The sequence below is a fragment of the Mobula hypostoma genome, chromosome 26 (genome assembly GCF_963921235.1).
Source record: "Mobula hypostoma chromosome 26, sMobHyp1.1, whole genome shotgun sequence".
NCBI classification, from domain to species: Eukaryota; Metazoa; Chordata; class Chondrichthyes; order Myliobatiformes; family Myliobatidae; genus Mobula; species Mobula hypostoma.
In genome coordinates this window covers 26278889-26292955 of record NC_086122.1, presented here as the reverse complement: position 1 = coordinate 26292955, position 14067 = coordinate 26278889, and the positions used below count along the sequence as shown (strand labels likewise).

The 14067-nt window shown below is 37.9% G+C and overlaps 1 protein-coding gene across 1 annotated transcript in view; it reads left to right on the top strand.

Annotated features, from left to right (window-relative positions):
- The window catches only part of LOC134338206 (protein argonaute-3), a 109245-nt gene that overhangs the window by 81707 nt on the left and 13471 nt on the right, over positions 1–14067 (top strand). The window contains exons 7-13 of the mRNA XM_063033875.1: positions 6237–6324; positions 8320–8467; positions 9949–10068; positions 10876–10998; positions 12227–12256; positions 12960–13093; positions 13241–13425. Of these exons, the coding sequence (XP_062889945.1) occupies positions 6237–6324; positions 8320–8467; positions 9949–10068; positions 10876–10998; positions 12227–12256; positions 12960–13093; positions 13241–13425 (828 nt within the window). The remainder of the gene's footprint in view (positions 1–6236; positions 6325–8319; positions 8468–9948; positions 10069–10875; positions 10999–12226; positions 12257–12959; positions 13094–13240; positions 13426–14067) is intronic.

Below are 14067 nucleotides of genomic sequence, written 5' to 3'. Positions count from 1 at the left end.
TCAACTCTTAAATAACAAAAACGAATCAAGAAAATAGCTGGGATTCCCTTCATTTATTTGGGGCACAATGTTGCTTGATTGGGACATGAGACAGTTGCCGAACAATTTCTAACTAGTGTCAGTTACGTGTGTTTGTGCAGCCATTAGACACTACACTGTGCTTAGAGTAAATGATTTTTAAATAGCATCAGTTGTGTGTGTTAGTGTTCAAAAGCAGTGATTTTTGTCACTGATAGTTGGTGAAAGATGAGCAGTAAGACAGTTCAGAATTGTTTTGCTCACGGGTTTCAAGCATTCAGACTTGGAAATGCAGTAAATGGCCAGAAGTGAAAATGAAACTATTTCACCACTTCAGTAAGTTAGGGACTACGAAGCATTTGAAGATATCGACAATCATCTTGACTGTTACCTTCGGTCCCCACTGAACTCTCAGCTCTCACTTGTGGCTTCAAGTAGCTGTTTGCATGCAACAGCAGCCAACCCCCTGTAAACCACTTTTGACAGGCAGACAAAACCAGGTGAGGGTAGTCGATGGGTCTCATACCCCGGTGAGATAGGAACACGCCTGTCCTAGCATGTAAAGTCAGCTCCAGTGCACTAGGGTGATGAGATCCAACAGCCAGGAAGTGATTCTGCAACGCTACATGGAGGGCAAAGGGCATGATGAGGCACAGAGGTAGCTATGGTCATCCGCTGCAACCAGAGAAGACCCCAGTTGTGACATTTACTTGTACCACTGGACCCAAGTGTCCAAGGTCAAGAAAGTGGAAAAGCCCAAGTGCAATGGCGTTTCCACTTTAGAAACTCTCCCACACAGGTTTCCTGTCATCGTTGGATTTGATGGACAACCTGCAGTAGTATTCTAATTTGCTCTGTATTTCATTTAAATACATAATTTGTTACTCATTTAAACAGTAGTTCGTCTTTTTGTACCTTTTTAACTATTTTCATGAAACTTTGGCTAACAGGGACCAATGTGTCCCAATTAACCAGATTCCACTGTATTTGAAATTTCAACCCTGGTGTAAAAAGACTGTCTAGTCTCTCGGTGGTTAATTTTGAAATCTCTAATGTTTGCTGTCCTTGGGTGTCTATATATATTCAAATATATGTTTTATTCTGGTGACTTCGTGAAATAAGTATAGTGCATATAGTGCAAGAATCATTCTAGCTCAGAAATAAAGCATTAGAAAGATCAGCTGTAATCTAGCAAAAGCATTGATAATTCTGATTTGCCTTTATATTGAATGGTCTATGATTTTAAAATTTCATACAGCAGTGAAAATGGCCCTTCATTTCTATCTATGCCAGCTATCAAAATGATATCTTTACTTATCCTATTTAACTACTGTGCCTTGGTGATTCAAGTACTTGTCCAGTGCCGTTTAAATGCTGCAAGAATACCTGTTCCTACCACCTTCTCAAGCACTGCAGTCCAGACTTCAGCTCCCCTCTGGCAGAAATATTCTACCTCAGATCCCCTTCTAAACATATGCCTTCTGGGGTTAGACACATCCATTATGCTGGGGAGGGGGTGTTGGGGGGAGGTGACGGGAATGCTGCTTTCTATCTACCCTCACTTTGTTCCTTGTAATTTTATGCATCTTAATCACATCCCCATCATCTCCTAGGAAAACTTAGCTTATCCAGTCTCAGTTCATAACTGAAATGTTCCATCCTTGCGAATCTCCTCTGCACCTTCTCCTGTGTAATCACATTCTTCTTCTGGTATGACAATCGAATTGCACACGATAATCCAGCTGTGGCTTAACCAATGATTTATTAAGTTGTACCAAAACCCTTACCCTCCCCCACACCATAAAGGCAGCATAAAGCGTGCAGGCCATCATTAACAGGGTCCTTTCTATGACCCTGCTAATAAAGGCAAGCATCCTTATGCTGCCTTCATCGTCCAATCGCTGCCATCTTATAGGATCCTTGGTCTCACACAACATGTCCCTCAATACTGTGCAGAGCCCTACCATTTGTGACAAATGTTCTACTCTTCCTAGGTAATACAAAATTCATTATCTTTCGCTTACCAGGATTAAATTCCATCTGCCACTGCTTTGTCTAATTTACCAACTGATCAATATCACTCTGTAGCCCAATTCTACCCCGCTCAATATCAGTAACACCATTTTTCATGTCCTCTGCTTTCATGTCTGAATTAATGGATATATTAATGTGCAGTAACAAAATGCAAGATCCCAGCTCTAAACTCTGTCGTGTGTCACTGGTCATGGGCTTCCAATTAATAAAGCAACCCTTCATATCATCTCTGTGTCCTTTTACCAAACCAATTTTGGATCTATTTTGCTGACTTGCCTTGGATCTTACCTGACCTAAACTTCTGAGCTACCGGTCCATGTGGGATCTTGTCAGAAGCCTTCAGTGATGTTCACACAAACTTCATCAATCATGTTGCCCTCATCTATATATGTAGTTACCTTTTCCAAAAAAAAAACTCGGTAACATTAGTCAGATAGGGCTAATCTCATTGATAAATTTGTGCCTAACTATGCTAATTAATTCCTTTCTTTCTTTTTAAATCTTTTTATTAATTTTTCCAAAATTATAAACAAAATAATGTTAATATAAAGAGATTGGAATAATCTTATTGTTAATAAACATATACAGAAAAAATTTCAGATAACACAGGTATAATAGACTTCCAAACTCACGATATAATTAATCATAGAAAAAAAGAAATAAAAAGGAAAAAATACAAAGAAAAACCTCAAAAAAAAAAGAAAGAAAGAACTAAATACTAAACCCAAAAAAGCAAGCGGAGCAAAACAAGGCTGGACCAATATCTTAAATCGAACAGGTTCAGTAATGTCATCAACTCCGCTCCTCTATTCATATGTTTTAAGTTAATACGAAGGATTCGGAAAGGTCAAATTACGTCATATGGAAATGTTGAATAAACGGTTTCCAAGTCTCTTCAAATTTAACCAAAGGATCAAAAATAACACTTATAATTTTTTCTAAATTTAAACATAATATAGTTTGGGAAAACCATTGGAATGTAGTAGGAGGATTGGTCTCCTTCCAGTTCAATAAAATAGATCTTCTGGCCATTAAAGTAACAAATGCAATCATCCGACAGGCTGAAGAAGATAGAGATCTATGTTCTACCATTGGCAATCCAAAAATTGCCATAATAGGCTGGGACTAATTAATTCCTGTGTAGATGAAACCTGTACCTTTATTTTTTTTTCCCCCTCCAATAATAATTATCCCTCTTTCCACTGATATCAGAGGAATTGTTTGATTAATCACCTATCTTATCCCTGCTGCCTTTCTTAACTCAGATAACGCATTTGTTGTCTTCCAGTCATCTGACCCCTCATCTGTGGCCATTGAAGGTTTAAATTTCTCTGTTAAGGCCCCAGCAATCTCCTTCCTTCGTTCCCATAGTGGCCTGTAATACACTCAGTCAAGGCCATAGAACATAGGAGCATTGTTAGCCATTTGGCCCATTGGGTCTGCTCCTCCCTTCAGCCATGGCTGATTTATCTTCCTTCTCAACCCTGTTATCCTGCCTTTCCCCATAACCATTGACACCCTTACTAATTAAGTTCTTATCAATCTCCATTTTAAAATAACCCAGTGACTTGGTCTCCATACCCAACTGTGACAATGCATTCCACAGGTTCCCCACCCTCTGTCTAAAGAAATTCCTTCTAATTTTCCTCATCTGTGTTCTCAAGGAATATCCTTCTAGCCATGCCCTTTAGTCCTAGACTGTCCCATTAATAGAAACATCCTCTGTATGTCAGCTCTATCTAGGCCTTGCAATATTCGGTAGGCTTTAGTGACCTCATTCTATTAAACTCCATCGAGTATGGGCTCAAAGCCATGAAACACTTCTCGTATGTTAAAAGCCCTGGGGAGTTATAGGACTCTATGCTAGCTGGGACATCTAATATATCATTTCTAGTTGGAATGCGCTCTTGAACTTCACATTTCCAAATGAAATTGTCCTGTAGTGAATACAGATGAAAGACATTCATTTAAGACCTTGTTTGTGCCCTCTAGTTCCACGCACCAATTGGTCCCTTTGGTCCCTAATAAACTCTATTCTTTCTCTGGCCACTTTCTTGCCCGTAATATGTTTATAAAATGGATTGGGATCTTTTCACTGCCAGGGATATTTCTTGGCCCATCTTTTCCCTTCTAATTTTTTTAAGCATTCCTCTATGCTCTGTATTCCTGATGAGTCAGCATGCTAGAATTCCGTACCTACCATAATTTTCCTATATTTTTCTCAATATTCCTCTGCTCTAAGAATTACCTGATTTGATGTCCATGTTCTGTATTCTTATGGGAATACAATGACCCTAAGCTCTTAATTTCATTTTTAAAAGTCTTCTGATTCCTGAATGTCAATTGAATGGGAAGTTTCTACTCCCAATTTGCATTTGCCAAGTCCTGTCTAATGATACTGAAATCAGCTTTCCTCTCCAATTGAATTTCTGGACTATCCTTATCCCTTTCTATAACTATTTTGAAATTAGCTAAGTTATGGTCAGATTCCCAAAATGTTCACTGACTGCCACTTCATCCACTTGTTAATCTTCATTCCCTCGTTTCACTCCGGCACTGTCAATCCCCAGGAGGAATATCTATGTACACAAGACTGTCCTAAATGTGTTTTAAAAATTCTGCTCTGTCTTTCAAACTAAGATGATCTACAGTAAATTAATACCAATTAGTATTACAGTCTCCAAATTAGTATTGCACTATTTGTTTTAAATCTACCAATTTGTTCCTCTATGTGCCAGTGAGTGTTTAGAGAACTGTAGTATTAACCATGCAACATGGTCACCCCTTCACCGTAGAGATGGCCTCCTTGATCCATAACATAATGCCACCTTCTATTTAACATTCCACGTGCCCCCCCCCCCACCTACCATCCCATCATTCCTGGAATTTCTATACCTTAAGTGCCATGTGGCCGGTCATGGCTTTCTGTCAACAGTCAGCAACTGCGATACCATATACCCGCATGCTGCTCAATAGCGCCACCCACTGATTACGAAATGTAAAGTCACTAATAAAGGCACCATTTCTCATGTGATGAGCTAAATCCATAAATCTTGTGCTATAATATATTTTTGTTATGTGATCTTTGGCTGCTCTACTGTTACTTCATTTTCTGCATTAGTACCATGATGTTAGTAAGGGGGCTTTTGAAAGGCAATAGAGCCTTTGATTTCCAGTTCAGGTGAGTGGGTCAATGCCAAATTGGTCCATGGGTTTGTTCCTGTACTTGAATTGCTTCATGTAAATGAGTGGCTTGCTAGGCCACTGAACAGTTAGTGAATGTCATGTCAAGTCTTCCAATGGAAAAACAAACCACCAAGCATTACTTTTATTGATATGTCTTACTATATTTTAGACTTCTTGCTGCCTATTATTTTAGATCACTACCCTGTCATTTCAGTGGTGAGGAATTTTCAACTCAGAAAGCCCTTTAATTTGAAATGCCAGCCTGCAATGAGTGAATTGTCCAATCAAATTTCTTGCTTCAGAGCCACAAAAAATGCACCAAGAAAGTCAGCAAATGCCCTAGCAACTGCAGTGGAAGTTGCAGACATAATATTCATTGCTGAAATGAAAATGAGTTCTAATACATGAAAATGTGGAGGGGTGGCAGTTGTTCTGATTTTGAGAAGTGTGGAAAGATTATTTTGGAGAGAGATTTCCTGAAAATTTGAGTTGTTTAGATAGGATAGATACAGTACCAAGGTAGATAAAACTAGAGGATGTAGATTTGGAGTAAGATGCAAGAGATTTAGAGATCAACAAGGACCTTTGTCACTCAGAGACTGGTGAATACCTTGAGTTCACTCCCTGAGTGAATGGTGGAAACAAAGTCATTTAAGAAGCAATAAAGGATATTGGAGTGATAAATCGTAACAATCATTTACTGAGAGTTTTGCAATCGTTTAAAAGCCATGACAATCAACACAATGAAATTTTGCCTCTTGGTTATTTTAAGTCCATTGTGAAAAGGATTTGGCTCAAGCCTTGCCCTCTGTGCAGTGGGCTCAGTGTTACAGAAAAAAGTGATGTGGAACAAGAAAAAACAAATTACACTGTTGGAATAATTGAAAAATATTTGAATTATAAGATATTAAAATGTATTTATTTTCCAGTATTTAGATAACAGTTAAATTGGTTTGTAACAGTTGCTATTTTGCCTTCTCCTGACAAACTTCTCACAGGATTGAAAGTTGAAGTAACTCACTGTGGGCCTATGAGGAGAAAGTACCGTGTGTGCAACGTTACCAGACGACCAGCCAGCCATCAGACGTAAGTAGAGGTTGAAGAATAAAACCTTAAGGAGGATACAAAAGTGTAGTGGGTACAGTTTTCTTGAAAGGTTCTCATACATGGCAAAATTTGTTTTGATACATGTTTTAAGGAAAAATAGATATTTCTTAATTTGAGTTCCTTTACCAGCTCACATTTTTTTGGAGGTGATAGGATCATGAAACTCTGCCATCAGTATCCAACTAAAATGTTAATTCATTTGATACAGAGCGTCCTGATTTATGCATTTTTGCTGTCCAGATGTTTCAGGGTTGGGCGAAGAGCCAGTGAGATGGCATCTGCTGTGGACCTGTTGGGCCAGTAGGCAAATTGTAGAGAATCCAAGTTACTTCTCAGGCAGGAGTTGATATGTTTCATCACCAACCTGGCAAATCACTTCATCACCGCAGATGTAAGCGCTACTGGGCTTTAATTATTGAGGCAGATTACCACATTCTCTGAGGCACTGGTGTAATTGAAGCCTACTTGAAGCAGGTGTTTACCTCAGAATGCCAAAGCAAGTTAAAGATATAGGTAACACTCCAGCCAGTTGATCAGCACAGGTCTTTAGTACTTGGCTAGGTATCCCATCTAGGCTGGATGCTTTCAGTGGGTTCACCGTCCTGAAGGATGCTCTCATGTGGGCATCAGAGACTGAATTCACAGGGTTATCAGGGCCTATCGGAGTTCACGATGGTTCCTGCATGTTTTGATCATCAAAGCAAGCATAGAAGGCATTGAGCTCATCTGGAAGTGAAGCTCTGTCGTCACCTGTGTTGCCTGATTTCAATTTGTAAGAGGTGATAGCACTCAACCCCTGCCACTTCACCTGTGAGATGGTTTTCCAGAGATTGTACCTGGACCTGTTCTTGGTCATCAGACTTGAATACCCCTGATATGGCGCTCAGCAGATTACAGATCTCATGATTCATCCAGGGCTTCTGGTCAGGGAAGGCAGAATGATTTTGTGGGGACACATTTGTCTACAACTGTTTTTTATTATATCTGAGACAATTGTGTACACATTCAGATCCACATGTGTTCTTGAACACGGCCCAGTCCACTGACTTAAAGCAATCCTGTAGCCATTCCTCTGCCTCCCATAACCACTTCTTTGTTGTCCTAACCTCTGCAGCGTTGCTCGTTAGCCTTTGCCTGTATACAGATAGGAGAAGGACAGCCAGGTGATCAGGTTTCCCAAAATGCGGTTTGGGCATGAAATTTAGGCATGCTTTATCTTAGTATGACAGTGGTCTGGTGTGTTGGGTCTTCTGGTGCTACAGGTTATATGCTGATGGTAATTGGGCAGGGATTTCTTCAAACAAGCCTGATTGGACTTCCCAATTATGATATGAAATGCATTGGGGTGGGCTATATCTTGTTTGGTGATGGCATCATGCAGTAGCTCAAACACTTGATTATAGTCAGCCGCTGGTGGTATGTAAGCTGCAGTCATGATCACGGAGGAGAACTCTCTTGATAAATAGAATGGACAGCATTCGATCATTAGGTATTCCAGATCAGGGGAACATGCGTCTGGCAAAACCTTCACATCAGGTTTATCATGAAACACACACCTCCACCTTTTCCCCATTCTGAATCAGCAGTTCAATCCATCCTGTGTATCGAGAAACCTTCAGGTCTGTTCGCCGTGTCTGATGTATTCTGAGTAAGTCTCGGTAATTCAGAACACAACAATTCCTCATTTCCCTATTATACAGCATGAATGCAACATCCACTGCCCTACGCTCATCATCTTCTTTGTCACGTCCCCAAAAATCTCAGTCAGTCATCAGATCTGATTGATAGGCTCTTTGGTCAGGACTAAAAGAAAACCAAATTTTCATTCCATATTTAGAAAGCCATTCAGATGGTTAATATTTTGTGGAAGCTATCTGTTTTATGTATGGTAGATTTGGGTTACACTGACTTCTTACTTTTATATTCCTTGGATTTCAGCTTGCACGTGTTGAGCATATTTCCATTGTTTCCCAGGTTTCCCTTACAGTTGGAAAGTGGACAGACCGTAGAGTGCACGGTGGCTCAGTATTTCAAACAGAAATACAACCTGCAGCTAAAATACCCACACCTACCCTGTCTACAGGTGGGACAGGAGCAGAAGCACACCTATCTGCCACTTGAGGTGAGAGATGCATGGAAAAACTTCATTCTGAAAATGTTTGGCTAGTGTATCCAAGTATTGGTTCATTGTAAAGTCACGGTATATCTGAATTTTTTTTTTTTTAGCTATTGAAGGTTTGATCTTGCATGTATCCACTAATTTAATGTTTGTGATCACCTTCCTGCTAGAGTCTATTATACAGGTGGCACCTTTATTTGCCAAATAGGGCCAAGGTCAAGTAATTACCTAGCTGAGATTATCTAAATACATCAATAAAGCTGCTTTTTACAACTTAATCCTAAAACAGAAAAGTGTTTATATTTTCCTCAAGTCGGAGAATGCTCGTGAGGATTTAATTTTAGTGGATATGTTTGCTGGGGAGCAGCCTTTATAACCAGTAGAGAAAAAGCTGGAGAAGTTCAACAGGTCAGGCAACATCTATGCAGGGAAAAGGACAGACAACCTTTCAGGTTGCGATATACGGATGAAGGGTCGTGACTTGAAACATCAACTATCCATTTCCTTCCGTAGATGCTGCCTGACCTGCTGAGAACCTCCAACTTTTTGTGTGTTGCTCCAGATTCCAGCATCTGCAGTTTCTTGTGTGTCCATATTTATACACCAGTTAGTCCTCATATATCTAAAGGTCCTAAAGTCAAATATAAATTTTTATTTATGATTTTTGTGTATGTAAGGTTTGTATAACAGCTTTATAGGATGCTTGTATTTGGTCAGCACTTGTTTTGCTTGTGGTTAAGTACTTTTTGTTTATACCTTGCAAAAAATTAAATCTGAAATTGGCCTGCTTTATACAAAAAAAGAGCAGCACAAAATGATGGAACTGACTTAATGACTAAGAGCTTCAAATAATATTTTTACAACTTCAGACATTCTGAAGCATCTTGCAGCAAATAGTGTGTAATTATTTTTGTGCTGCAGCCAATTTATACACTGTTGGTGAATGTTGGCCCCAACAATAGAATCATGGAACGGTATCATGGAATCTTTATGCCAAATGCGTACAGGACCTCAGAGTAATGTTTACCTGAAAGGCAGAACTCCTGATACTGCAACATTCCCAAAGATCACTGTGCATATGGAGATTGCTCAATATTTTTTAGTGTATCTTAAGGAATTGTTACCGTGTGATTGTATTTCTTAAAATATCTTGAATTATAATCTTGAAATTCTGTCCTTCGTTTCTCTGTTGCATTTAAAACACAAAGAAAATAATTACTCCATTATAATCAATATTTTGCCACTATGAAAATTACTTGTAAAAAGTGCGTTGTTTTTAATATTACCAGCTTCTTCAAGCACTTTGATTACTTTTAACATTTAAGTACCCTTTTATATACTTTTAACACATTGATAAAAATCATTTTGTATAGCTGTTTAGTTTAGTGGAACAGTGTACACAGACCTGTAAGTTTTCTTCCTTCAAGTTGAGTTGGAAAATTGCTTTTGGATGAGCTTCCACTGAAGTTGCTATTTTGAATTAGGTCTGTAACATTGTTGCGGGGCAGCGCTGTATCAAGAAACTGACAGACAATCAAACATCAACAATGATCAAAGCCACCGCACGCTCAGCACCTGATAGACAAGAGGAGATAAGTAAACTGGTACGTTTTGGATTGTTTCTGAACTTAACAGAACTAGTACAAGTGCCCAAAGGAAAGTGGCCAATGCTATATCTGTGAAATAGCAATTCCAGTATTAAATGCTAAGTATTCATTGATGGCATGTGATAGAAATTTATACTAAAATAATCTGTAACCTTCATATCTTGCTTAGTTGTGACGATTTTGCATTTTTTTTACATTTATTAAAAAAAATTTAGCATATTCTATACTTTCGATTCTCAAGTAATCACTCATAACTATTAATCCCTTAATCTCTTGGCTATCTTGGTTTAAGTCCTGCACATGGTGATAGGAACTCAGTTCATTGTACCCATGAACATTACCTCACTTTTTCTTTTGTTATTTCTGTTTTGCACTATTTTTAATCTAATTACTTAATATACATATATTTACTGTAATTGATTTACATTTTTTCTTTCTATATTATTATGTATTGCATTGTACTGCTGCTGCTAAGTTAACAAATTTCATGACACATGCTAATGAGAATAAATCTCATTCTGATTTGTTGGATGAAGCTCCAGTGCTGTCCCTGGACACTAATTTTCCCTCAGTTGTACCCCTAACTATTTCACTTTTGCTTTCATAAATATACATAAGAAAAGTTTCACCATTTAAAAAGATGAAATAGAATTTAAAAATCTTAAATCCGTTGGAATATGCAGCAGTTATTCATAAATGTAGAAAGCTTCTTAAGCTAACTCTCATGCACAGGCTAATTAATGCGGCTTTGCATATGCTCCTAAAATATATTTTAATTCCAGTACTTACTTTTCTTATCTTTAGGTAAAAAGTGCAAACTATGAGGCGGACCCTTTTGTCCAGGAGTTTCAGTTTAAAGTACGTGATGAAATGGCTCACGTGACAGGGCGGGTGCTTCCAGCTCCCATGCTGCAGTATGGAGGGAGGGTAAGTCGTACTGTATCTTATAAAGTTCAGCTGTCAGACAGGACGTTGGTAATTTTATTGTCCCAAGTTACCTGAAGTTAGTCGTTTGTGATGCACAAAGCAAATAGCATTTCAGTATTTTCTGTGCACCTTTAGGTAAAGGTATAAAATTATTGTTGGTTTAGTATTTTGCATATATTTTAATGTTTCCTTCTGCTGGAGTTCCTTGATTGTCTGTAAACCATTGATCAAAACTTTGGGGCTATATATCCATGATTGGCTATATATCCATGATTTATGGAGGAGTAGGGGAAGATTAGAGGCTGGAGAACTTTCTTTCCTTCTCAATATTGGTTTGAAAATGGAACTGTCATCTTCAGTCTTGGCTCATCAGATGGAATTTTTCATGGAGTAATATGTGGGGACATGCCCTGACCTGCTTCCGTGCAGAATGTTAACGAACAAGTGAATAGGTCAAAATGTCAGCAGATAATTTGGACCACACACTCCTTGCAAACAATCCTGAGGCAGTGGTGTGAATGTCATTAAACCATTGATAAAAAGATTGGTCAAGAAGAGCTTTCAATTGGGGAAGCCATTCGTTATTAAAAATTCCAAAAGGGAAATACTGGAGGTCTGAAATACTTAAGTTTGTTATTTGAGAATTCCAGTAATTTGCTTCTGTAAGACCTGACTGTTTATTAATTTGCTTTTTGATTACCTGGATAAAATTTTGGGCAATGGGAATATTTTCCATGATTAAATTAATGTGCAGTTAAACAATATAAACAACCCATTGGTATGATTGTTCTTGACCTTGCCCTTGTACTTTAATATGCAGGGTTCAATTTAAATACCAAATCCTGGAAACGGTAACATTTCAAATTACCTCTTTGCAGTTCACATGAAAAGATAGGTTGATAATTAACACTTTCGGAACCTACTTCATGGCATCATTGAAGATCTTAAAACAATAGTTGGCCAAAATGTTCAGATTCCAGGGTAGTTTTAATTGTTTTTTTAAAATTGGGCAACATTTCATATAATTTCCTATCTGCTAAGTATAAATTCTCAGTTTTATATATACCTATTTCTTGAGTTTATGTATTGCTTAATTATTTCTCTATGTGTATGTGTTTTAAAGATTGGTGACTTTTTGTTTGCTGAATTGTATTTGTTTCAAACAACTCTTATAGCTGTGCTTTGTGGTATTATCTGACTCACACTCAGGCATCATCTTGTTTTACAGGTGGAACCAAGTCATTTCAGATTGCAAACTGTAAGTAACTGTACGAGATTGAGTGAGTAGTGGATGTAGTTGGAATACATTGTTAATAAAATATGCAGTGCTGTTTTCTCTAGGGATAAGTTATAATGTTTTCAACATGCTTACTGGTATGGGGTTTAATTGCAAATGCTAATAACAGATAACAGTCAGAATTATGCTAATAACATGCATTTAATGAATCACAGTTGTTTTTCCCTGTTTATGGACATGCCTTGCCATAAAGGAAACTCATACTGAAATGATAATAAGCATTAGCAAAGTGAGAGAAATCATTTTTATTTAATATCCAGTTCAGGAGACTTTAATATGGTTTTGGGCTGATTAATCCAAAACTGCCAATTAATGAGATTTGTGGAGAATTATTTACGTAGTCACCAATACTTGACATTAAATGTATAGAGAGCTATTCGATATCAGAAGTGAAATTAGTAGCAAGCTTCTGCACTGTGTCAAGAACTGTGAAATTTATTTTTTGAAACTTGAGCCAATAAATTATTCTTTCCCTTTTACACATTCACTTTGCACTTAAGTCAAAAGGCAAATTTTCAGAGGCTAAAACCTTTTCTTACACTGAATGTGACTATTTGTGAGAGCTGTGGGGGGGGACAGGGGGAAGCAATGTTTGCTCATTTAATTGACCATTTTAGTTCTTAAATTGACTTGGTCTTTTATTTCATTTCTCTCCTCTTTCCAGAATCGAACAGTCGCTACTCCAAGTCATGGTGTTTGGGACATGCGGGGCAAGCAGTTCCACACTGGGGTTGAAATCAAAATGTGGGCGATAGCATGTTTTGCAGCACAGAGACAATGTAGAGAAGAAGTACTTAAGTAAGATACATCACTCTGCAATTTTGCTTTTTTAGTTCTAGCTCCATGTTACCAAGTGCTGCTCAAAGCTTTTAAATTTATAGAATTCCAATCTTGATTGCGCTTTATTGAAATGAAAGTGTCATGTTAATTTGTATGTCTTTTTAGGAGTTTCACTGACCAGCTGCGGAAGATATCTAAGGATGCAGGAATGCCAATTCAGGGCCAGCCGTGTTTTTGTAAATATGCACAAGGAGCTGATAGTGTGGAGCCGATGTTCAGGCATTTGAAGAACACCTATTCAGGACTCCAGCTTGTTATTGTCATTTTACCTGGGAAAACTCCTGTCTATGGTAAGAAAATACCTTTGAGACTTAGCAGTACACACAATTATTCCAATTTGGAAATTTGAATTCTTTCCTGGTACACTGTTCTGTTGACAACCAATTCCCCTGTAGTATCTTAAGTGGCTGTCATTTGTAACTGAGCTTGATTCTGTGTGGCCACAGGCGTTTCAACATAACTGAGAGGCATTTTTGTATCCTCTCTCTAGTTCTGCATGTACGTTTTCTGTAGAGAACAACATGTAGCTGTCAGGCACTGTGCTAATTGCCCATTTTAGTTCCATTTATTCCATAAATTATCATTGCTTTATTGGCTTCTGTATGTAGAATTGACATGAATTCTTAAAGATACAAATGAATGATATAAATTTATTATATTTAAGAAAACAAAACCACCTTTATGGGGGTCCTCTTCAGAGATCTGTGCTATTCAGCACTTTTTTTTTAAAAATCCCTCTTTCTATCAGTCTTAAGTCTCAAGGATCCAATCCAGTTGCTGTAATTTCTGGCCTAATGTGATTTAAGGGCTACAAGGAAAAAAAAAACTTTTGTTGTTGTCGTTATTATTATTATTATTATTAGAAACCAGAGAGGAAGTATGTTCACAATCAGAAATGGTTTTTGTTGGACATTCTTGAAGAAATTAGGGAA